Source organism: Heterodontus francisci, chromosome 13 (genome assembly GCF_036365525.1).
Source record: "Heterodontus francisci isolate sHetFra1 chromosome 13, sHetFra1.hap1, whole genome shotgun sequence".
In the NCBI taxonomy this organism is placed as follows: domain Eukaryota; kingdom Metazoa; phylum Chordata; class Chondrichthyes; order Heterodontiformes; family Heterodontidae; genus Heterodontus; species Heterodontus francisci.
In genome coordinates this window covers 101,122,708-101,149,278 of record NC_090383.1, presented here as the reverse complement: position 1 = coordinate 101,149,278, position 26,571 = coordinate 101,122,708, and the positions used below count along the sequence as shown (strand labels likewise).

At 41.6% G+C, this 26,571-nt stretch overlaps 1 protein-coding gene across 1 annotated transcript in view; it reads left to right on the top strand.

Moving 5' to 3' along the window:
* Window positions 1–26,571, top strand: part of LOC137376727 (formin-2-like) — a 411,942-nt gene that overhangs the window by 316,492 nt on the left and 68,879 nt on the right. The window contains exon 20 of the mRNA XM_068045702.1: window positions 5,904–5,955. Within this exon, the coding sequence (XP_067901803.1) occupies window positions 5,904–5,955 (52 nt within the window). The remainder of the gene's footprint in view (window positions 1–5,903; window positions 5,956–26,571) is intronic.

Sequence of the window (26,571 nt, the reverse complement as noted above, 5' to 3'; positions counted from 1 at the left end):
CTTGAATGAAATTATAGGAGGTCCTTTTCAGAAATTTTCCAGTTATGTAATTATAAATCAGTATTCTCTAATACATGTAAGATTATGACTAACTGTTCCTTGGCTATAGTTTTTAAAGGAAAGTAGTTTTACTGTTTGTGAATTTGTGCATTTGCTACAATGTGTCAGTTATTACAGTGCAGAAGGAGGCCATCCGGCTCATTGAGTGCATGCTGGCTCTCTGTAGAGCAGTCTAGTCCGTTCCATTCCCCCACTCTATCCCCATAGCCCTGTGAGTTTATTTACCTCAAGTGCCCATCCAGTTTCCTTTTGAAATCATACATCGTCTCCACTTCCAGCACCCTCGTAGGCAGAGGGTTCCAGGTCATTACCACTGGCTGTGTTTAAAAAAAAAGTTATTTTTCACATCCCCCGTATCTCTTGACCAAAACCTTAAATCTTTGTCCCCTAGTCCTTGTATCGTCACCTAATGAACAGCTTTTTTTGTCTACCTTAGCCAAACCTGTCATAATCTTGTACACCTCTATCAAATCTTCCCTCAACCTCCTTTGCTCCAACAAGATTATCCCCAGATTCTCCAACCTAATCTTTGTAGCTAAATTTTCTCATCCTTGGAACCATTCTGGTAAATCTTCTCTGCACCCCCTCAAAGATCCTCACATTCTTCCTTAAGTGCAATGACCAGAACTGGATGCAATACTCTACTCTAGTTGTGACCAAACCACAGCTCTCGAAAGATTCAGAATAACGTCCCTGATACTGTACTCAATATCTCTTTATGAAGTGTAAGATCCCATATGCTTTGCTAACTACTCTCTCACTATGTCCTTCCATCTTCAAAGATCTATGCACATGAACCCCCAGGTCCCTCTGTCCCTGTACATTCTTTAGAACTGTGCCATTTTAGTCTATATTGCTGCTCCCTATCCCTTCTGCCAAAATGCATCACCTCACATTTCTCTGTATTAAATTCCAGCTATCACTTGTCTGCCCATTCTGCTCGACTATATGTCCTGTTGCAGTCGATTTGCATCAAGCTTCCCTATTTGCCACACTTCCAAGTTTGGTATCATTGGCTAATTTTGAATTTTAATTCCAAAATTCAAGTGATTCATACAAATCAAACAAAGCAGCAGTCCTAGCACTAAATCTTGGGGAACACCACTGTGTACCATCCTCCAGTCTGAAAAACAACCATTTACAATGATGTAAAAGCAAAATACTGTGGATGCTGGAAATCTGAAATAAAAACAAGAAATGCTGGAACCACTCAGCAGGTCTGGCAGCATCTGTAGAAAGGGAAGCAGAGTTAACGTTTCGGGTCAGTGACCCTTCTTCGGAACTCCATTACCCCCACCTCCCCGTCCCATGGCACCTTCCCCTGCAATCGCAGGAGGTGTAATACCTGCCCATTTACCTCCTCTCTCCTCACTATCCCAGGCCCCAAACACTTCTTTCAGGTGAAGCAGCGATTTACTTGTACTACTTTCAATGTAGTATACTGTATTCGCTGCTCACAATGTGGTCTCCTCTACATTGGGGAGACCAAACACAGACTGGGTGACCGCTTTGCGGAACACCTCCGCTCAGTCCGTAAGCAGGACCCTGAGCTTCCGGTTGCTTGCCATTTCAGCACTCCCCCCTGCTCACATGTCTATCCTGGGCTTGCTGCAGTGTTCCACTGAACATCAACGCAAGCTCAAGGAACAGCATCTCATTTTCCAATTAGGCACAGTACAGCCTGCCGGACTGAACATTGAGTTCAATAATTTCAGAGCATGACAGGCCCCCCATTTTACTTTTATTTTTAGTTATTTTTTTCTTTTTTACAATTTTTTTTCTTTTGTTTATTTCATTTCATTGTAATTTGTTCAGTTTGCTTACCCACTGTTTTTTTTCATGTTTGTACTTGCTGCTGCTCAATCTTCAGTTCGTTAACACCCTATCTGTACTAATGCTTTGTCTTTCAACACACCATTAACATATTGTTTGCCTTTGCTCGATGACCTCTTGGTCAGCTATGTGGCCTTGTCCAATCTACACCTTCTCCTTTGTTATCTCTTGCCCCACCCCCGGCTCACTTGCTAATAACCTTTGACATTGCTAATATTTGCTAGTTCCGAAGAAGGGTCACGGACCCGAAACGTTAACTCTGCTTCTCTTTCCACAGATGCTGCCAGACCTGCTGAGTGGTTCCAGCATTTCTTGTTTTTATTTCATTTACAATGATGCGCTGTTTTCTGTCCTTAAGCCAGTTTTTTTTTATCCAAGCTGACACTGACCCTCCTATTCCATCAGCCTCAATTTTGTTAACCAGTCTTTTGTGTGATACTTTGTCAAATGTTTTCTTAAAATCCATAGAGACAACATCCATTGCATTTCCTTCATTAACCTTCTCTGTTAATTCATCAAAAATTTTAATTGGATTAGCCAAACATGATCTACTTTTTTCAAATACTTGCTGGCTCTCTTTAATTAACTCAAACCTCTCCAAGTGTCTGTTAACTTTTTCCCTAATTATTGTTTCTAAAATCTTATCCACACTGATGTTAAACTGTCTGGCCTGTAGTTACTTAAACAAGGGTGCCACATTGGCCACTTTCCAGTCCTCTGGCACCTTCTCCATACCTAGAAAAGATTGTGAGATTATGGTAAGCCCTTCTGCTATCTCTATCCCTAGTTCCCTTACTACCCAGGGATGCAAGCCATCTGGAACAGGCGACTTATCCACTCTAAGCGTAGCCAGCCTTTCCAATGCATCCTACATATTAATCTTCACCTCCTCTATTACCTCTAACATCTCCACTTCTATATTTTGTCAATATCCTTTTCCCTAGTAAACACCAATACAAAGTACTCAAGTATTCTAACCTTGCTCTGCACCTCTAAGCATATTTCACCCTCTTTGTTCCTAATAGGCCCCACCCTGTCTCTTTCTACCCACTTAGTACTTACATGCTGGTAGAAGAATTTTGGATTCCCTTTTATTTTTAACTGTCATTCTATTTTCATACTCTCTTTGCTGATTTGTTTTCCACTTCACTTTCTCCCAACTTATATTTGGCCTGGTTCTCGCTTGAAGAATTCACCCGACATGCATCATATGCCCTCTTATTTTATTTCATCGTAATCTCTATCACCCTCATCATCCAAGGAGCCCTGGCTTTGGTTCTCCTACCTTTCCCTCTTGTTGTAATTTACCTAGCCTGTACATGAAACATTTCTTCCTTAAAGTTCACCCATTGTTCAGTTACCATTTTTCCTGTCAGTCTTTGGTTCCATTTTACTCTGGCAAGATCTCCTCTCGACCCATTGGAGTTAGCTCTCTTCCAATTTAGAAGTTCTACTTCACATTATTCCTTGCTCTTCATTACTAGCCTAAACCTTATGAAACGATGATCACTGTTACCCAAGTACTCCCCCTTAGACACATAGTCCACCTCATTCACCAGCACCAGATTCAGTAATGCCTCCTGCCTAGTTGAACCAAGAACATGCTGGTCAAGTGAGTTCTCCTGAGTACATTCCAGAAATTCCTATCTCATTATTATCCCAATCAATACTTGGGTAATTGAAGTCCCCCATTATCACCACTCTATACTATTTATACATCTCTCTGATTTCCCTGCAGATTTGCTCCTCTGTCGCTTTCTCACTATGTGGAGGCCTCTAGAATAAGCATGATCATACCCTTTTTGCTTCTCAACTCTAAGCAAATAGATTCAGTCTTTGCCCCCTCAAGGCCATCCTCTGGTTCAAACACTAGTGTCTTCCCTAATCAGTATTGCCACCACACCTCCCTTTTTCTTTTTCTTTCCCTATATTTTACAAACACTGTATCTGTGAATATTAAACACCCAATCCTCACCATTTTTAAGCTATCTTTGTTATTGCCACTGCATCACATTCCCACATAGCTATTTGTGCTAGTAGCTCGCCAACCTTACTCATCACACTGTGTGCATTTACATACTTGCATTCTAAACCTGTCTTTCTATTCCTTGTATCCTTTTTAGTCTTCGATCTAATATGGTACTACTTCCTTCTCTAGTATTATTCAACACTCTCACTCCTTTATGTGCCTTATTCCTCTTTTCTGCTTCAATATACTGGTGCCCACCCCCCTGCCAATTTTAGCTGAAACCTCCCCAACTACATTGGTGAATGTCCCCATGAGGACATTGGTCACAATCCTCTTGAGGCACAAACCATCCCTTTTGAATAGGTCCTGAAATAATTTAATTTTGAATTTCGCAAAACCATTTTGAATTGTATTTCATGTTTTTTAAAATATAAGCAAACACATGGCAGATGCAATTTAATGCAGAGTGGTATGAATTGATTCATTTTTGTAGTAGGAATGAGAAGCAGTAATGTAAACTAAATGGTGCAATTATAAAATGGGGTTCAGGAAAAGCAAAACCTGAAGATGTGTGCATTGAAGTCTTTGAAGATGTCAGGAGAAGTTGAAAAGGCTCTTAAAAGCATATGGAATCCTTGACTTTATTAATGGTAACAGTAGAATGCAAAAGTAAGGAAGGTATTCGAAACCTTTATAAAACACTGGTTAGGCCTCAGTTGGAATATTGTGTTCAATTTTGGGCACCACACTTTAGGAAGGGCCTTAGAGAGGCTGCAGAGACTATTTACTAGAATGGGAACCAGGGGAGAAAGACTTCAGTTATGTGGACAGAATAGAGAAACCGGTGGTTTTCTCCTTGGAGCAGAAAAGGTTAAAGGGAGATTTAATATATTGGATTTTGCTCATTCAATAACGAATATGATCGTCCCTTTCCTTCCTGTTGAAAATATTGATATTTTATACACCTATGCATTTTAAGACCAACAGCATCTTGTAAAAATTTCCCACAATGCTGAAGTTGGTGGGGCCTTTTCTATTCCACCTGCCCAATGAAAAATGGGACAACCATTAGCAAGAAATTTCAATCCTGAGGCACAAGTCATGATCTGATATGTCTCTCCTACCAAATGTAGACCTGGAAATGTAAATTTTTTTAATGTGTTTTGGCTGTTTACCATCAACATTGGTTATTCAAAAAGCAGGAAAGAATAAAGTTCCTTCTGCACTTACTAAGCAGTACGTTTGATGATCATTCCAGATTCAAGGGTGAATTCTCCGCTAACGACACAAGCTGTCCTTGGAGCATTCGATGAGTGAAACTGGCTGTTTAGTTCTGAATTGTGAGCAGTTTTGCACTGTGTACACATAACTACTGAAAGCTTTTGTACAAGACTGCCCTGGGTTGATTTGGCTTTCGGTCCTTCAAGATATCGGTGAAACAAGAAACTTTTATCGTATTTGTTTGGGCCGTTGTGAAACCTGGGACTCGAAGTTGGAATGCTGATGATGTTCATGCACCCATTTGGGTGACTTGACAATCTTTGGCAGGATAAAATTAAGCCAAGTTTGACATTCCAATTGGGGTTTTCCGTGTATTGAAAGATGTTGATATTTCCAGGAAAACCCATCAGCATATCTGTACATTTCTAGAACAATTTTTATTAAAACCTGCAGTTCTCTACTGAGGTATTAATTGCTCATTGGCTGTTTGTTCTGTTCAAATTTTTCTACTGGATTTCTGAAGAGGTTCTCAAAATATGTCATATTTTGTGTGGGGTATCTAAACTGGTGCCTAATGAAGTTTCAAAAATGTTGAAGATCTAGGACAGGAAAGTTTGTTTTTCCCTCCCGTTTTATTTGTTGATTATGAGCCTGAGGTTCTCAGACCCTATGCTTTCTGATTTTATTTGAGCCAAAGTTAACATCAGTTTAATTTTCAAAATTAGCATACAAGTAACATGTTTTTTATTACTCAAATTTGAAAATATTTGGAGTTGTCCTTTTGATTGTAGTATTAATTGCTGCCTTTTTTGATTCACAGCAAAGATTGATCAAGAATCTAAGGAAGCTTTCTTGTCTGGAACTCAGAAGAGGTAATTTTTTTCAAACTTCTGGTTATATAGTAGAAAACTCCTTAGGTACGTAATATATTCTGCAACGTTCTGTTCAAAAACTACTGCAGAATATAGAAAAGAATGAATTGGTATCTGGAAAAACATGAAGTTATTAATGAGTACAAATTAACTGATGTTTGTTGTGTCAAAGTTGACGCTGGTTTGCAGGTGTAAAGGATCAGGGAGACTATTCTTTCCCTGTATCACTTATTGTACATCAGACGTCCAAAATGAAATTCCTGTCCTGTGCTGCATCCAAGATTTGTTAATTGCTTTGCAGATCATATCAACCTCTAGTTCAAACACTGGTGCTATTTATCTTGGAAGACCTGGTTGTTCATGGCAACATTCCCGAACATGGTAATATTGTACTTCAATGAATGAGAGTCAGGATGAAAATTAGTTTTTTTTTGTTCTTAATTGAATTGCATAGAGCAAAGACAGAAGTTGGACAATTCAAGTGAAATTATATGAAGCTGCGGTGTTCAGACAGACTGTTTTCCTTCCTCCTTCCGCCCCTCTCATTTCTTTTTATCTCTTCTCCTTGTACTGGGATAATATGCCACAAGTGCTGGCAATCCTCTGATATTTCACTCGCTGGCTATTTCTTACTAGGTGAGCCTACATAGTGGAGTGTTACCCTGCTATTTGGCCACGGGACTTCACTATCAATTCTGCTTCTGTTTTAACCTGATGTCTGTTCACGTGCCTTGCAGCCCAGTTCACTATGCAAGTTGACAATCATTAACTTAGCATGTACCAAAGAGTTGTCTTAGGCTCCACTGGTCTGTCACTCAATAATGTACCAAACAATGCATTTACCCATCGAGTCCTTATAAAGCCCCATGTCCAAACAGTTTGAGGCAGAGATGAATTGCAGGAATGAGCTGCGGTAAAGTGGGTGATGGCAACTATTACACAAGGCTGGTGGTACTGGAGATGAATCCTCTGTCAACTAACTTTTATGGCAAGGTCCATCTAATAAACTAATGGGCCCTGTGTTCAGTACCAGCTCTGTGAGAGTTCAGTTTATTTATTTTTTTTACTTCTCAATAACCAATCTGTTCCCCTTCCCCCATCTCTTTTTGGACTGCAGGCATCTTCTGATACTTTGCTCAAGTGGCTATTAGTCATTTTGAGTCTTGACAGTGAGTGCTGGCAGGTTATTTAACCTGGGAAGAGGGAATACATTACAGCTGAGCCTGACCCTGCATTTCCCTAAATGTACGTTTCCAGCTGGGGCTGTGGAATAGCTTTAAAGCACGAGTACCCTGCTGGTTTTATTTTTATTTTCCCTAACCTTGGGATGCATCAACTAATTTCTTGCACACTTATCGCTATTTTGTTTGTGAAGCAAGTAATTCAGGAGAAACTTGGGACTAGGCACAGTAGTTTGCATTACTCAGTTCCTCACAAGGCAGGGGGGAGGATCTGTGCCATTAACAAATTTGAGGCAGAATGTTGATGGGGTGTCTCAACATCCCAACAAACAGGTTCCTGCTCCTCATGATCATCCAGTGCCTTCCAGTCTCACCTACTGTAAGTATGTGTTGTTGCTGTGTGAAGTCATTTGATTATGATGTAAAGGAAAGCTTGCATTTATGTAATGCCTGTCACAACCTTACAAAGTCCTAAAGCATGTTCCAACCAATGAAGTACTTTTTGAAGCATAGTCATTGTTATAATGTAGAGAAATGTGGCAGCAAACAACAATAAGAATTTATTTCAGTGATGGTTAGGGGCCTAATATTGGCCAGGACACTGGAGAGAATTCCCATGTTATTCTTTGAATAGTGCTGTGGGATCTTTAATGTCCACCTGAGCCACACAGGGTCTCGATTAACATTCTCACCCAAAAGACAGCACCTCCAGCAACCTAGATTATGTGCTCAAGTCTATGGAGTGGGACTTGAACCCACAAGCTTCTTACTCAGTTGAGATTGTGTCCACTGAGCCAAGGCTTAACACCATGTAATCGCCTCCATGGTCAAGTAACTAGTTAGCAATAACTTAATCACATGTTCTAAATAGCCACTTGAGCAAGGCAAATGCCAGTGGGCTGTGCCAGTGCATTAGTTGCCTGCTATCTGCCCTCATGAGATGAGGGAAATATAAAAAAGTTTCAGGAAATGCATATCTGTATAAATATTGGAGAGGAGGGGAGAGAAAGACTGAGACACTGAGCAGGGCTAATTAGTGGGAGCCTCCAAAGGAAATTTGTACTTTGTATGCTGTGGCATAGACCGTTCAAACAGAATGAATACATGAAATAGCTGGGTTAAAAATCAGATAACTATGATAGATCAGCTGACAGCTGTCCTACTGGCTCCATGGTAAATATGTTGAAGATTTATCACAAATGTTTTGTATGGCTCCATTACAATGAGAAGGAGATCAGGAAAACTAGATGGGTACCACAGTGTGACTCTTTAGCTGTTTATCTTTCTTTGATCTAGGGGAGGGGGAAATTTTATGTATCATAGAAAAGTTTTATGGGATTACTTTGATCAGGATGAAACAAGTTTTATTTTTCAAAAAAGCACAATTATCAAATATAGAAAACATGAGAAAACATCCAATACTACATAATATGTTACTTTGTGTTGGAGCCAGAATGATCAAGCACCTAGACCTAAGCTCATTAATACAGGTCATTCACCGCAGTAAAATGTTGATTTCTATTTCTCCTGCCTACTGCCCCTACACTCCATTCAAAGTTTGGTGTCCATTTTAAATTTGGAATAAGGTAGTTCAGATTGTTGACAGTGGTTTTTAATGGAACACAACAACTGTTAATTTTCGAAATTTATTTTCCATGAATTCGCTCTGGTAAATGGTTAAAATGTCCAAATAGAAAATTCAAGAGGCCACTGGATTATGAATAGCACAGCAGGTTGGCGTGGAAGCTGAACAGAGATTGTATGACGCTGATAAGTCTTTATGGTGCTCCTACATAAGAACATAAGAAATAGGAGCAGGCCATTCGGCCCCTCAAGAGTGCCCCGCCATTCAATAAGATCATGGCTGATCTGCCCCAGACCTCAACTCCTCTTTCATGCCAGCTCCTCATAGCCCTCAACTCCATGATATTTCAAAAATCTATCTACTTCCTCTTTCAATGCTTTCAGTGATCTAGCCTCCACAACTCCCTAGGGTAGAGAATTCCAGACATTCACTACCCTCTGAGAGAAGAAATTCCTTCGCATCTCAGTTTTAAATGAGTGTCCCCTTATTCGGTAACTATGTCCCCCAGTTCCAGGCGCGTATCCATTGTCTCTCGAGATAAGGAGGCCCAAAAGAAAAGAATGTCCCCCAGTTTGAGATTCCCCCAATAGTGGAAACATCATCTTAACATCTATCCTAAAGGTCTGCAAACGAAACCCGACCCGAGCCCGACAGAACCACATCTGGCCCCAAGCCTGACCCGGACCGAGTCCTTCCATTTTTCCCTATGCTCGACCATCAGTTAACCTACCTTCCGTTTTTCACTTTGTTGCTTATCTGCACAAGCTTAAAATAATTAACAAAATCACCTTTCATACCCAAAAATTACATTAACAGTGTAGCCACTTACCTGAGGTTGTGATAGAGCGTGTCCGACCCGAGCCCGAATGCCAAACCCAGAAGTGCGACCTGAACCCGACACATATCGTCTGGTTCGGGTCGGGTAGCCGGCCTTTAATCTACCCTGTCAAGCCCCCTCAGAATCTTGTGCGTTTCAATAAGGTCACCCCTCATTCTTCTAAACTTTAATGAATAAAGGCCTAACCTGTTTAGCCGTTCTTGATAAGTCAACCCCTTCATCCCAGAAATCAACCTAGTGAATCTCTTTTGAACTGCCTCCAATGCCAGTATATCCTTTCTTAAATACGGGGACCAAAACTGTACACAGTACTCCAGGTGCAGCCTCACCAACACCCTGTACAGTTGTAACAAGACTTCCCTATTTTTAACTCCAAACCCCTAGTAATAAAGACCAAAATTCCATTTGCCTCCTTAACTGTTTGCTGCACTTGTATGCTAACTTTGTGTTTCATGCACAAGAACACCCAGATCCCTCTGTGCTGCACTTTTTTGGAGTCTCTCTCTCCATTTAAATAATCTGCCTTTTGATTCTTCCTACCAAAGTGCATGACCTCACACTTTCCTACATTAAACTCCATCTGCCAAGTTTTTGCCCACTCACTCAACCTATCTATATCCCCTTGCAGATTCCTTATGTGCTCATCGCAACATGCCCTCCCACCTATTTTTGTATCATCAGCAAATTTGGATATATTACACTCTGCCCCCTCCTCCAAGTCATTAATATAGATAGTAAATAATTGAGGCCCTAGGACTGATCCTTGTGGCACTCCACTAGCTACGTCTTCCCAACCTGAAAAAGACCCATTAATCCCGACTCTGTCTTCTGTGTGTTAACCAATCCTCAATCCATGCTAATACATTACCCCCAATACCGTGAGCTCATATCTTGTGCAATAATCTTTTATGTGGCACCTTATCGAATGCCTTCTGGAAATCCAAATACACTACATCTACCAGTTCCCCTTTATCAACTCTGCTCGTTATATCCTCAAAGAACTCTAGCAAATTTGTCAAACATGATTTTCCTTTCACAAAACCATGTTGACACTGTTTGATTGCGTTAAGCTTTTCTGAATGTCCTGCAGTTTTTTCCTTAATAATGGACTTTAGCATTTTCCCAACGACCGATGTTAGGCTGACTGGCCTATAGTTTCCTGCTTTTTGTCTCCCTCCCTTCTTGAACAGCAGCGTCACATTAGCGGTTTTCCAATCCGCTGGGACCCTCCCGGAATCCGCTGAGTTCTGGAATATTTCAACTAATGCCTCCACTATCTCTGCAGCCACTTCCTTTAAAACCCTTGGATATAGGCCATCAGGTCCTGGTGACTTGTCTGCCTTTAGTCCCATTAGTTTGTCAAATACTTTGTTCCTCATGATAGAGACTGTTACAAGATCTTTCTTCCCATTAGCTCCTTGCTTATCTGTGGGATATTTATAGTGTCCTCCACCGTGAAGACCGATGCAAAATATTGGTTTAAATTATCTGCCATTTTCCTGTTTTCAATTCTCCAGTCACATCCTCCAAGGATCCCACGCTCACTTTAGCTACTCTTTTTATATACCTGTAGAAATTCTTGCTGTTTTTATATTTCTTGCCAGTTTATTTTCATAATTTTATTTTCTCCCTCTATTAGCTTTTTAGTCATCTGCTGCTGGTTCCTTAAAAAAAAAAAATGTTTTTAAATCCCAATCCTCTGGCCTACCACTGGTTCTCGTTGCTTTGTCAGCCTTAGTTTTTGATTGGATACTCTCCTTGACCGCCTTTGTGAACCACAGGTGGTTCATCCTTCTCAACAAGTCCTCCTTTTTGACCGCAATAAATTTTTGCTGAGTGTTGTGAAATATCTGCTTAAATACCTGCCGCTGCTCATCCACTGACCTTCCCTTTAATCTATTTTCCCAGCCCACGTTAGACAACTCTTTCCCCATACCTCTGTAATTGCCCTTGTTTAAGTTGAGGACACTGGTTTGAGATCCGGGTTGCTCGCCCTCAAGCTGACTTTGAAATTATACCATGTTGTGATTGCTACCCCCTAGAGGATCCTTAACTACAATATCTCTTATTAATCCTACCTCATTACACATTATTAGATCTAAAATAGCCTGTTCCTGGGTAAGTTCTGCAACATATTGCTCTAAGTAACAATCCCTGATTCTACAAATTTGTCTTCTGTGTTACCTCTGCCAATCAGATTTGTCCAATCAATATGCAGATTAAAATCGCCTATGACAATTGTAATGGCCTTCTTACACACCTCCATATTTCCTGATTTATACTTTGTCCTACAGTGAGGCAACTCTTCGGGGGCCTATAGACGACTCCAAGCCGTGACTTCTTCCCCTTGCTATTCCTTATTTCCAGCTAGAGGCCTGCTACCTGACCTGAACCCGATGGGACCCAACGACATGTGTTGGGTTCGGGTCGGGCCCATCTTCCAGGGCTGGCTTTTGGGCTCTGCTTGGGTCGAGTCGGGCCAAGTCCAGGTCGAGTTTGGTCAGTCCGGACACACACAGTAAGGGCTCTGCCGGTAAGTATTGGAATTAAAAAAAAAAAAACCTACTTGAGCTGGAAGTCTGGGATGAAACTGCGTCTGTGCAGTGAGCGAGTGATGTCACTACAGATGTCATCACTCATGCGCTGCAGCTTCCAGCAGGTTCGGTGTCAGGAAGGTAAGTAAAAGGATGGTCGGGTCGGGCTCGGGATGGGTCGAGTAGTGGCGGGTTCAGGTCAGGTCGGGCTCGGGGCAAAATCAGAGGGACTCTGGCTGGGTCGGGCTTGGGTCCGCTGTAGTTCGGTCGGGTTCTTTTTCCTGACCTAAAGCAGGCTTCTACTTCCAGCCAAACTGATTCCACATCACGATCTATTGCACCTATATCACTACTCACCACTGCACTGATACCTTTCTTTATTAACAAAGCTACCCCACCTACTTTTCCTTTTTGCCTATTTGTCCGGAACGTCGAATACCTTTGACTATTGAGTTCCCAGTCTTGGTCACCTTACAACCACGTCTCTGTAATAGCTATCAAGTCATATTCGTTCATTTCTATTTGGGCTGTCAGCTCATCTATCTTGTAACAAATGCTGTGTGCATTCCGATAAAGAGCCTTAAGCTTTGACTTTTTACCATTATTGCTCATTCTGGTTCTAATTTCTGCTGCACTCTTCTGCTTATATTTTCTGCCCCTTCCTGTCACACTTTGATTACCATTTGTCTCTTCGCTACTCTGCACCTCTGCTCCCTTGTTTCCTTTTGATTTTTTAAAGTTCCCTTCAATTGAACCCTCTCTTCACCCCGCCCCCCCCCCCACCACCCACTAATTAGTTTAACATCCTATCTAGTTGTGCGATTCACCAGGACACTGATGCTAACATGGTTCAAATGAAGCCCGTCCCAATGGAACAGCTCTCTCCTTCCCTAGTACTGGTGCCTGTGCTCCATGAATCAGAACCCATTTCTCACAAACCAATCTTTGAGCCGTGCATTTACTTCTCTATTCTTATCTACCCTATGCCAATTTGCACGTGGCTCAGGTAGTGATCTGGAGATTATCACCTTTGAGGTTCTGCTTTTTAATTTGGCCCCGAGCTGCTCTTAGTCCCTCAGCAGAACCTCTTTCCTAGTCCTACCTATGTCGTTGGTACCTACGTGGACCACGACAACTGGATCCTTCTCCTCCCACTCCAAGTTCCTCTCCAACCCAGAAGAGATGCCCTTCCTGGTGGGGAATGTGTGTGGTGTTAGCCACCGATAAACTGAGCAAAATCAGATATTTGAAGAACAATTGTATTATTTTAAAGGGGGAAAAAAAGTTGGCAAATGTTTTCAAGATGTTGGAAAGACATTCTGGCATAAAAATCAAGTGGAAAATAAAAAAGAATCGAAGTGGAAAGGGTGGGATTATGAAAGAAGTTTACGTTTTCTCTCTGGAATGGGTATTTTCATTATAAATGGAACATACAGAACAAGTTCCCAAGGAAAATCAATGAAGTGGACAGTATAAATGAGTACAGAAAACAATTAGGCATGCCTGTGGTGAGACGGGAAATTGAAGGATGAGAAGAGAAGTTGACCAATGAAGAATGTTGGGCTTACTGGCTTCACTAACTTTCAGTTCCTGAGTATTATTCTTGTTATTAAAGTGCAAGTCTTGGATTAGAAATGGAGCCATTTAAGCCACTAATTCTTTTGGGCCTCCTTATCTCGAGAGACAATGGATACGCGCCTGGAGGTGGTCAGTGGTTTGTGAAGCAGCGCCTGGAGTGGCTATAAAGGCCAATTCTGGAGTGACAGGCTCTTCCACAGGTGCTGCAGAGAAATTTGTTTGTTGGGGCTGTTGCACAGTTGGCTCTCCCCTTGCGCCTCTGTCTTTTTTCCTGCCAACTACTAAGTCTCTTCGACTCGCCACAATTTAGCCCTGTCTTTATGGCTGCCCGCCAGCTCTGGCGAATGCTGGCAACTGACTCCCACGACTTGTGATCAATGTCACACGATTTCATGTCGCGTTTGCAGACGTCTTTATAACGGAGACATGGACGGCCGGTGGGTCTGATACCAGTGGCGAGCTCGCTGTACAATGTGTCTTTGGGGATCCTGCCACTAATATAATTCAATATAATCGCACAAAATCCTTACTGACAATGAAGAGAAGCCCTGAAGTTAGCCAAAACTTGCTTGCTGTAATAGGATAATTATATGAATAGCATCAGTATATTTTATCTGTTAATCTTTTCAGGCTATAAACTACAGCACATAAAAGGGAGTAAAAATGCCTTCTATAGGCATATTAACAGTAAAAGGGCTCTCCGAGGAGTAGTAGGGTCGATTTAAGAACATAAATGAAGATCTAAAGGTGGCGGCAGAAGGCATGGCTGAAGTACTAAAAGAGTACTTTGCCTCTGTTTGCCAAGGAAGAGGACTTGCAAAAGCTATGGTAAATGAGGAAGTTGCTGGGGTACTGGGTAAGATAAAAATAGATGACTAGGAGATACTAGTAATACTTGAGGTGGATAAGTCACGTAGTTGGGATTGGGTGCATCTGAAGTTGCTGAAGGAAGTAAGGTGGAAATTGTGGAGGTGCTGACCAGTCTTCCAATCCTCCTTAGATGCAGGGAAAGTGCCAAAGGACTGGAGGATTGCACATGTTTAACACCCTTGTTCAAAAAATGGGAGAAGGATAAACTTGGCAATAACACAGCTGTCAATTTAATATCCGTGTTGGGGAAGCTATTGGAAACAATAATCCAGGAAAAAGTTAGCACCCATTTGGACAAGCATGGAATAATAAAGGAGAGTCAGCATGGATTTGTTAAGGGAAAGTTGTGTTTGACTACGTTTATTCAGTCTTTTGAAGAGGGAACAGAGGGTGGATGAGGGCAGTGCAGTTGATGATTATAACTTTATCAAAGTTGTCTGATAAAGTACCACACTTTAGGCTTGTTGGAAAAATTGGAACTAATGGAGCTAAAGGGGCAGTCACAGCATGCTTAGAAACCTGGCTAAGAGACAGAGACTGGTGGTGAATGATTGTTTTTCAGACTGGGTGGGAGAGCTCGCCAGTGGAGTTCACCAATGTTCAGTACTGGCCCACTGCTGTTTGTGATGTACATTAATGACTTGGGAGTACAGGACATAGTTTGTAAAATTGTAGATGACACGAAACTTGGGTGGGAAAAGCAGTGAGGAAGATAGTAAGACTTCAAGAAGCCATGGACAGACTGGTGGAATGGTTAGACACATGACTGATGAAATTCAACACAAAAGTGTGAGATGACACAGGTTTGAAGAGCGTGCAAGAGGAGAGAGACCTGGGATTGTTTTGCACAAATCTTCTGAAGGTAGCAGAAAAGGTCAACAAAGCACGAAATAAAGCATGTGGTGTCCTGGGCTCTATAAACAGAGGCGTAGAGTACAAAAGACAGGAAGTTATGCTAAACCGATATAAAATGCTCATTCAGTTGGAGTGTTGTGTCCAATTCGGGGCACCAAACTTTATGAAGGACGTGAAGACTTTGGAGAGGGTACAGAAAAATTTGCTAGTCTGGCTTCAGGGATGAGGGATTACAATACTGAACCTTAGGCAACTCCATTGGCGAGCTCTCCCACCCAGTCTGAAAAACAATCATTCACCACCAGTCTCTGTCTCTTAGCCAAGTTTGTAAGCATGCTGCGATAGACTGGAGAAGCTGGGTTTTTCTCCTTTTAGAGCAGAGAAGGTGAAGAAATTTGTAGAGGTGTTTAAAATCATGAAGGGTTTAGATCATAGTAAATAAAGAGAAACTGTTTCTAATAGCTGGAGGGTCGATAACCAGACACGACAGATTTGAAGTGATCGGCAAAAGAACCAGAGGCGACACGAGGAAAAACATTTTTACACGAGTAGTTCAGATTTAGAAAGCACTTCCTGATAGGGTAGTAGATAAAAATTCAATGGTAGCCTTCAACAGGGAATTTTGTGATGTACTATTCTATGATTCTAGTAACATAGAATTATGAAAACACTTTTTATCTGACCAGACAGTGTAGATGCACTTTGTACATTATTTCCCTTCTTTCGGTTAGAAAAAGAGGACTGAATTTGCAAGGTTCCAGATGTGATCCCTTAATCCTTGAATTATTTTTTGAAATCACCTCACTTAAATCATACTGTCTCTTCCGACTTTAGTGTGCATTATACATAATGATCAAGTAAAATCTAAATGTTTGTTTGTAAAGCAGGAAGTTATTGAGTGGAAAAGAATCCCTATCAAACATTGCGTTCTGCTGACCAACTCTGCTGGCAGCACATATCATAACTTGCCATTTTTTTTAATTTGCTCATGGGATGTGGGGGTTGCTGGCTGGACCAGCATTTATTGCCCATCCCTAATTGCCCTGAGAACATGGTGGTGAGCTGCCTTCTTGAATCGCTGCGGTCCTTGGGGTATGCCTACAGTGCTGTTAGGAAGGGAATTCCAGGATTTTGACCAAGCAACAATAAAGGAACTGTGATATACTGTCAATCAAGTGCCAATCAAACTGGCTGCTTTGTGCTGGATGGTATTGAGCTTCTTGAGTGTTGATGGAGCTACACCCATCCAGGCAAGTGGAGAGTATTCCATCACTCTCCTGACTTGTGCCTTGTAGATGGTGGATTGGCACTGGGGAGTCAGGAGCTGAGTTACACGCTGCAGAATTCCCAGCCTCTGACCTGCTCTTGTAGCCACAGTATTTATGTGGCTGGTCCAGTTCAGTTTCTGGTCAATGGTAACCCCCAGGATGTTGATAATGGGGGATTCAGTGATAATGCCATTGAACATGAAGGGGGGATGGTTAGATTCTCTCTCTTGTTTGAGATCGTCATTACCTGGCACTTGTGTGGCGCGAATGTACCTTGCCACTTATCAGCCCAAGCCTGGATGTTGTCCAGGTCTTCCTGCATCTGGACACGGGCTGCTACCTTATTTGAGGAGTCGTGAATGTGCTGAACATTGTGCAATCATCAGCAAACCTCTCCACTTCTGACCTTATGAGGGAAGGTCATTGATGAAGCAGCTGAAGGTGGTTGGGCCTAGGATACCACTGCAGGAGTTCCTCAGGGCAATGTCCTGGGACTGAGATGATTAACCTCCAACAACCACAACCATCATCCTTTGTGCTAGGTATGATTCCAGCCAGCAGAAAGTTTTCGATTCCCATTGACTCCAGTTTTGCTAGGGCTTCTTGATACCAGACTCAGTCAAATGCTGCCTTGATGTCAAGGGCAGTCACACTCACCTCACCTCTGGAGTTCAGCTCTTTTGTACATGTTTGGACCAAGGCTGTAGTGAGGTCAGGAGCTGAGTGGCCTTGGCAGAACCCAAACTGAGCATCAGTGAGTAGGTTATTTTTGAGCAAATGCCACTTGGAAGGTGTCGGCGACAGTGCTATCATCACTTTGCTGATGATCGAGAGTAGACTAATAGGGCGGTAATTAGCTGGGTGGGATTTGTCCTGCATTTTGTGTAGATGGCATACTTGGGCAATTTTTGACATTGCAGGGTAGATGCCAGTGTTGTAGCTGTACTGGAACAGCTTGGCTAGGAGCGCAGCTAGTTCTGGAGCACAAGTCTCCGGAATGTTGTCAGGGCCCATAGCCTTTGCAGTATCCAGTGCCTTCAGCCATTTCTTGATATCACATGGTGTGAATTGGATTGACTGAAGACTGGCATCTGTGATGCTGGGGATCTCAGGAGGAGGCCAAGATGGATCTTCCACTCAGCACTTCTGACTGAAGATGGATGCAAATGCTTCAGCCTTGTCTTTTGAATTTCTGCCATCTAACCAGCTGCAAATCTTTCTGTTATATTAGTTATTATGTGATAATTAGTTATATTGAACTTGTGTTTTAGATCATTTCTGCTTTGAACTTTTACCAAAGTGCTGAAAATGAGAACAAATAAGTCTGATAGGTGATGAGATTTAAGCAGCAATTATGATGGCCAAAGAAAAAAAAATTAAATTACCAAAAATTGTTTTTAAACTAATCCCTTTGAAATGTTAAAGAGCAGTGGATTAGATTTATCCTTATGATTCAAGGCTTGCAAGGCTCTTTTGTGTTTTTTTTCTTATATAATGTAAACACTGAAGAAAGTCAATGTTTCTGCTTTTTAAACACAAAAGGCAGGAGTAAAGCACAGATATTTCATGCCATTATGAATTACCTTTTTGTTATCCTTATCGGTAAATGTAATAGAAGATCAAATGTACGCTTAAGCACTAAGCTCTACTGTGCATCACTTTAGTATGGTAACAGTCTTGAAAATGTAGGTTTTTTAAATGAGGTTATCATAAAATAATTACAGGTGAGAAGGCCCCCATCATTTATTTTGTTCAATCTCAGAATGCGGGCATCAATGGTATTTATTGCCCTCCCGAGTTGCCTTGCAATGGTGGAAGTGGACTACCTTCTTGAACTGCAGCCCTTCTTTCTGTCAGTTTAATGCAACTGAATGACTTGCTAGACCATTTCAGAAGGCAGTTCAGCATCACCCAAGCTCCTGTGGAAATTACATCAGCTTTTATTTCCAGATTTCTTTTCTTAACTGAATGCAAATTCTCAATCTACCCTGTTCGGGTTTGATTACTAATTACTAATCCAGTAAGGTAACAACTGTACTATATTCATTGCATTCATCTGTCCAAAAAGATAGAATCTAAGAACTGATACCCACAGAAGGAGACTCTTCAGCCGATAGTGCCTGTGATGGCTCTTTGATACAGCTATCCAAGTAATTCCACTCCCCTGCTCTTTCCCCATCGCCCTGTTGAAAAAAAATATTCCCCTTCAAATATTTATCCAGTTACCTTTTGAAAGTTACTATTGAATTTCTTTCCACCACCATTTCAGGCACTAAGTTCCAGATCCCTCAAACTCTGTGTAAAGGATATTTTCTCATGGCACATCTGGTTTATTTGCTGATCACCTTAAATCTGTGACTTCTGGTTGCCGAGCCTTCTGCCACTAGAAACAGTTTCTCCTCATTTACTGTATCAAAAACAGTTTGAACACCTCTATCAAATCCCCTCTTAATCTTCTCTGCTTTAAGGAGAGCAGCCCCAGGTTCTTCCTTCTCTCCACCCAAGGTCCCTCCTCCCTGGTACCATTATAGTAGATCTCCTCTGCACCTTCTCCAAGACTTGTCATCCTTCCTAATTGTGGTAGCCAGAATTAAAGGCAATCCTGCAACTGAGGCTGAAACTGTGTTTTTAAGACTTGTGAGCAAACATGTAGCTCATGGAATAAAAGGGACGGTAGCAACATGGATATGGAACTGGCTCAGTGACAGGAAGCAAAGAGTAGTGGTTAGAACATAGAACAGTACAGTACAGGCCCTTCGGCCCCACGATGTTGTGCCGAACCTTTAACTTACTCTAAGATCAAACTACCTACATACCCTTCATTCTACTATCATCCATGTACCTATCCAAGAGTCGCTTAAATGTCTCTAATGTATCTGCTTCTACTACCACCGTTGGCAGTGCATTCCACGCACCCACCACTCTCTGTGTAAAGAACCTACCTATGACATCTCCCCGAAACCTTCCTCCAATCACCTTAAAATTATGCCCCCTGCTGATAGCCCTTTCTGCCCTGGGAGAAAGTCTCTGGCTATCCACTCGATCTATGCCTCTCATCATCTTGTACCCCTCTATCAAGTCACCTCTCATCCTTCTTCGCTCCAATGAGAAAAGCCCTATTTCCCTCAACCTTTCCTCGTAAGACATGCCCTCCAGTCCAGGCAGCATCCTGGTAAATCTCCTCTGCATCCTCTCTAAAGCTTCCACATCCTTCCTATAATGAGGCGACCAGAACTGAACACAATATTCCAAGTGTGGTCTAACCAGGGCTTTATAGAGCTGCAGCATAACCTCGCAGTTCTTAAACTCAATCCCCCTGTTAATGAAAGCCAACACACCATACACCTTCTTAACAACCCTATCAACTTGGGTGGCAACTTTGAGCAATCTATGGACATGGACCCCAAGATCCCTCTGTTCCTCCACACTACCAAGAATCCTGTCTTTAAGCCTGTATTCTGCATTCAAATTCGACCTTCCAAAATGAATCACTTCACACTTTTCCAGGTTGAACTCCATCTGCCACTTCTCAGCCCAGCTCTGCATCCTGTCAATGTCCCGTTGCAACCTACAACAGCCCTCCACTCTATCCACAACTCCAGCAACCTTCGTGTCATTGGCAAACTTGCTAACCCAGCCTTCCACTGGGTTGGTTAATAGATGTTTTTCGGGCTGGAGGAAGGTTTGTAGTGGAGTTCCCCAGGGTCAGTGTTGGGACCCTTGCTTTTCCTGATATATTGTTACAACCAGGTGAGAAAGAGGTCTAGGGTTCCCCTTCAGCCTTCATTTGGTCTCACCGTAACAGGGTTTTATTTTTAAACACTTTTTCGCTCCCCCTTGGTGAATCCTTGTACATCGCTTTCCAATTATAAGGCAAAGAAACCAGCACAAACAGACTTTTAGGTTTAAAGAAAAAAGTTGACATTTATTAAACTTAAACTCTAATTCGGTTAACGCCTACGGATACACACCGCACCCCATGCTAGCATGCATACGCGATTCACACAAGCAAATAGAGACAGAAAAGAGCAGAAGAAATAAAGTGGAAAAGTTTGAGGTAATATCCAAAGAGCTTTTATTACGGGTTTTCGAGCTCACTGTAGAGTCCTGGATTGTAGGTAGATCTTGCTTTTCGTTAGGGCCCGGTATTCTTCTTAAACCTTATTCGCTTTGGGAGACTTTTCTCTCTTGGGGTTCATGTCTCTTCAGTGGATTCAGAGCCTTGTGAGAGAGAGATGGGAGCAGGGAGACAGGAGAGGCTGTGGCGAGCCAGCCAGGAGAGATTTTCTCAGTCTGGGAGCTTTCTGCTTGTACAAATTCAAAAAACTCAGGTTGCCCAGCAGGTTAGTCATGTGACTAGCTGGTTTGACCATATCCGGTTGTGTATTCGACCATCTAGAATGTGAGCTCCCCACCTTCAACACCTGGTGATCAAAAGTCCATTGTGAGTTGAATGTGTCAGGGAATGGTCCTTTGTCCTTTCCAAGCACTGTCTGTTAATATGCAAATGTCTTCCCAGCCAAGGTCTGGCAATTTTTTAAAGCAAGTCCTTTCTTCACTTCAATATGTCCATGTGGCGAAATTAATATGCCTCATGCTTGGCAGATGGTGGCTTGCATGACAATATTAATGACCTAGACCTTGGTGTACAGGGCACAGTTTCAAAGTTTGCAGATGATACGAAACTTAGAAGCATTGTGAACTGTGAGGAGGACAGTGTAGAATTTCAAAAGGACATAGACAAGTTGGTGGAATGGGCAGACAGGTGGCAGCTGAAGTTCAATGCAGAGTGATTCATTTTGGTAGGAAGAACGTGAAGAGACAATATAAAACAAAAAGTACAATTCTAAAGGGGGTGCAGGAGCATAGGAATCTGGGTGTACATGTGCATTAGTCATTGACGTTGGCAGGACAGGTTGCGAGTGGTTTCTAAAGCACACAGTATCTTGCGCTTTATTTATAGGGGCATAGAGTACAAGAGCAAGGAAGTTATGTTGAACTTGTATAAGACATTAGTTCAGCCTCAGCTGGAATATTGCGTCCAGTTCTGGGCACCACACTTCAGGAAAGATGTGAGGGCATTGGAGAGAGTACAGAAAAGATTCACAAGAATGATTCCAGGGATGAGGAACTTCAGTTATGAAGATAGATTGGAGAAGTTAGGGCTGTTTTCCTCAGAGAAGAGAAGGCTGAGGGGTGATTTGATAGAGGTGCTTAAAATCATGGGTCTGGACAGAGTCAGTAGAGAGAAACTGTTCCCACTTGCGAAAGGATCGAGAACAATAGGGCACAGATTGAAAGTATTTGGTAAAAGAAGCAAAGGTGACATGAAGAAAAACATTTTCATGCAGAGAGTGGTTAAGGTCTGGTCGCACTGCTTGAGAGTGTGGTGGAGGCAGGTTCAAGTGAAGCATTCAAAAGGGAATTAGACTGTTATATGAAAAGGAAGAATGTACAGAGTTATGGGGAGAAAGCGGGGGAATAGAGCTGAGTAAATTGCTCTTTCAGAACTGTAACGATTCGGTGATTCTTTTTTAGCATAACTTCCTTGTTTTTGTTCTCTATTTCGCTCTTAATAAAGCGAAGGATCTCATGTGCGTTTTAACAGCCTTCTCAACTTTCCCCTGCTGCCTTCAAAGATTTGTCCATCCCAGGTCTTTATTCCCATGCCTCCTTTAAAATAATACATTTAGTTTATACTGCCTCTCCTCATTCTTCCTACCAAAATGTATTGCCACGCTTTTCTTCATTAAACTGGTAAAATGAACAGTTGAAATTTATGTCCCCCTGAAGTCTGTTACTTTCTTCCTCATGGTTTACTGCATTTTCAAGCTTTTGAGTCATTTGCAAATATTGAAATTATGCTGTTTAACCAAATCCAGGTATTAATGTAGACAAATAAAAGCCGTGGTCCTAATTCCGACCCTTGGGGAACACCACTGTAATCACCTCTCCATTCTGAAAAACAACAGTTCACCACCGCTGTCCGCTTACTGTCTCTTAGCCAAATTTGTATCCGCACAGCCACTGTCCCATTAATCCCATGTGTTTTACTTTTGCATGCAAGTCTATTATGTGACACTATTAGATGCTAATGTCCACCCATTGTAGCATTCAATTATTTCTTAAATGATTCCAGAATTATTGCCTCCTTCTCTCTATCTGGAGGTTAATTTTACATGTTGATCGCTCTTTTGTGAAGATGCATTTCTTGACATCAGTCCTAAAATTACCATCTACTGAGTTGAATGTGATACCCCTAGTTTTAATTCCACAGTTGAATTCTGGGTTAACTTTTTAATAGCCTGTAACAATCTCATTCACCTCTAAGATTACCCCCTGTGAGGCATTCGCTTTCCAAGCTGAAAAGCCCAAATCTTTCTAATGTAACTCGGACCGTTGACAGAAGGGGCTGAAAAATACTTTCGAGAAAGGCCCACTACGGGCCTCGATGCCCGGAAGGCCCTGCTGCATTTTACTGGCGGAGGCGAGGCCTCGGGGCAGTGCCGCTGCCACTTGGTGGCAGAGCGTTTATTTAAATACCTGCAAAAGCCCTTGCCTTGTCCTGACGGCTGCCCTCGCCGATGTTGCAGCCAGTGGCCATAACCCCTGCGTCTTCGGATCTCCGTTTGGAGATCTGAGGCATGACACTGGTGGGGGTGGGGGGGGGGTGGGGGGAGGGGGTGGTGGGGAGCGAATTTTCTAGGGCTGTGGGGGAGCTTAAAAAATGAACACAATTGGTTACGGGGATGGTGGGAAGGGGTTGAGGGTCAAAGGGAATAAAGTTCAGGGGGAAAGTTCGGGATATAAATAAAAGTTTTTATGGGGGCGGTGGGGGGGAAGAGGCAGTTCCGCCCACTCAATTTAAATGAGCCGCCATGCAAAATATCACGGCGGCTCAGCAGTGCACAAGTCGCACCTGTTTTGATGCTCAGCGTACTTTCAAAATTCAGCACTTGGAATCGACCTAAAGGCTCTTCTCTGCACTGCCTGCTCTATTCAAATATTTGTCATTTCTTACCAACCCAGAACTAGATACAATATTCAAGGTGTTTTCTGGCCAGGGCGCTACATTCTCTGGCATATTCTCCATTCATCTTTTTAATGCTCTGATTACTGATTGTTTCCCACTTTAGGCAGTGTTTCACAGCTGTACAGCTTAGAAATCTACTATCTTTTTTTTAAAAAAAAGTTGGGTTCTTGTGTTTGCAACAAATTTGTGGAATGAATGATTAAAGGAGTGTGATTTATTTATTGTCGCACTTTCATAATCTTCAGAGGCCCTTAACCACAGCAATCCTTTGTACTCAAGGATGTTGGCACAACACTTACTAAATTTCAAATGTCTCTCTTGTTAGTATAAAGTTCACTGCCAGGTGGAGCAGGACCCCAACCTCCGACCATCACCGACTGCCCCAGTCTGATATATTATTCCATTTCCAATGCCAGCTGTCCTTAGGTCTATCAGTGTGATGTTGCCTATTAGCAGCAGTTTTGTTCCAAACAAAAATCATTCATATTTTTAATATGTTTGTCATTTAAGAAGCTGGATTTAGACAGCCCAAACTCTTAATTTTCTAATATCCATCTTGTGTTCCAACCTCATAGCTTTTAAAATTTCCACCTCTTCTGATTATCCTCTCACTACAATTATTAAAGTAGTGAAAACCCAGAAGCCCTTTACAATCTTTAGTTGTGAAGAATTAATTGAATACTGCTACTTTCTAATTTTCTAATAATTCTACACTACTCAACCCCTAAAGGACTTATTCAATACAGAAAATAAGAGGGGCAAAATTAATTTGTGTAATGCTGCTTCCAATACTGCTGCATGCTTACCTTGATTTCCCCAAGGGTGGGAAGTGCCCCAGGTTGCTACTGTGCAATGTTCTTCATTGGCATTGAAGAACATCATGTCGGCCTGCGGTTCTGCCTGCCCCCAAGGGAATCAAGATAGTGGCACTACGCAAATGAATTTCTCCCCCAAAAAGGTCTATCTTAAACAAAAGCTGTCTATTCTGGAATTAGGTTGCTTAAAAAAAAATTCCTCAAATATAATCAGTCTTTCCAATGCCTCTTACCTCTAATAATAATCCACAACTGCCTTTCATATGAACATCATTCCTCACTTTTTGTTGACCTCTTTGTTTAGCTTTGGCTGAGAGCTTGTTGGGTTTTACTTTTTACGAATTCCTAGTATGATCTTCCAAGATCCATTTTTCTATTTTTCATTTACACTTCACATTTGAACTTGAAACAGTACAGAAGCAAACACAGAATTTGACAGTTTATGAGGACAAGTTGAGAAAAGTGTAGGCTTCGAGACTGTTATGAATTAACTAAATTGATTTATGCATTTCTGGAAAAAGAAAGTGAGGGATAGAATAGCTCCGATTTTGCTGTCTGCAGCAAACAAATGGCGCCAGCCCTTCACTGTATTTGCTCAGTTATCAGACAACCAAAACAGCATTGCACCCTCTACAGGGGATCTGGTCCCTGTGTGAACAGGACAGGCAACTGTGTGACAATCAGATTGAAGAATTCTTATTGAGACACAGAGTTTAAAGCAGGGAATGTAAGTTAGAATAGTTAATTCAATGTCAAATCATGTACAGAAAATGATAGAGAGGGAGGAAAGATGGGATTAAGAGAGAGATAAGAGACAGAAAAAGTTTTTTAAAAATTGTTCCAGTTGTTTTACTTTTTGAAATCTCTGGCAATTAAAATCTGAAGGAATGAGACTCCATGCTTTTTTTTTAAAAAAAAGTACATTTTCAGTCTGGAGAGGTAGTTTGGCAATAACTAATACTTATCAAGCTGTTAAAAATTCACTTACACTTGAATGGACAAGCTCCAACATTTTCTGGCATGTTTCATGGGTATCCAGTGGTAAGTACAGAAACTTCATACCATTGCATGTGTTTCACTGCTGAGTTTTGCAGTGAAATACAGGTGTAGCAAAGCTTCTGGAGGTGCAGGACAAAAACTTTCTTATTTCTGTGTTCAACTATGATGTATTTTTCGCAGCTGAAGGAAGTTGCTGTCAGATTTACTCTTTACTGAGTGATAACCTCACAGTTAGTTCTACCACAAAGTCCGAGCCATTAAAGTGACCAGTAGGTGGAGTTAATCGACAGAAATGGTTGGCTTTGCTGCACTTTATGTTTAGCATTTTTTTTTGTGGTGTGGGGGGGGGGGTGGGTGGGGAGAGATAATTTGTATTTGTAATCCTTCACAGTTTCAAGTGTGCTTTTCCAAAATATTGTGGCTTGTATTGTTAGCCTTAGGCTTTTAAAATTTAAAATCCAATTATATAATGGCCTATAAAAGTTAATTACCAACCAACTTAAAAGTTGATTGGGTAGAATTTGCCTTTGCTAGAAGCACGAAATGTACAATTTTGCAGTGGCCACATACTGCACGTTTAGCGCTACTGCACAAGTCAAGCTTCGGCCCCAATATGTTCTGGTCGACAGTTTGCTACTGCATCTGATGTATTAGTTCTCGTACTTGGCTTTGATGTAATTGGTGTGCACCTTCTTTATGCAATTGCCTGAAGCTCTGATTTTTTTTTTCTTCTAGTTTTGCTGCTTTACCTCTAGATTATTAAAATTACTGCAGCATTTTATTTTACTAAACAGTTGCTATCTATCATTGACATTCAGTTGTATTTACTATTTATTTTATACTGTAACTCTGGAATTTTACCTAAATTACGACTACTAGCTTTTGATTTGCTATTTTATCCACTTTTTGACACACAATGCTCTTATTAATGTTAGTTCTCTGTCTAATTTATAGGCATATTTTTCTGATAAAGAATTATCTGTCAGAAACTTTATGTTCCTAAACGCTAAGTGTTTGGTACAATGTACTGGAGCATCCATGCCCAGTGCCTTAGAGTGCT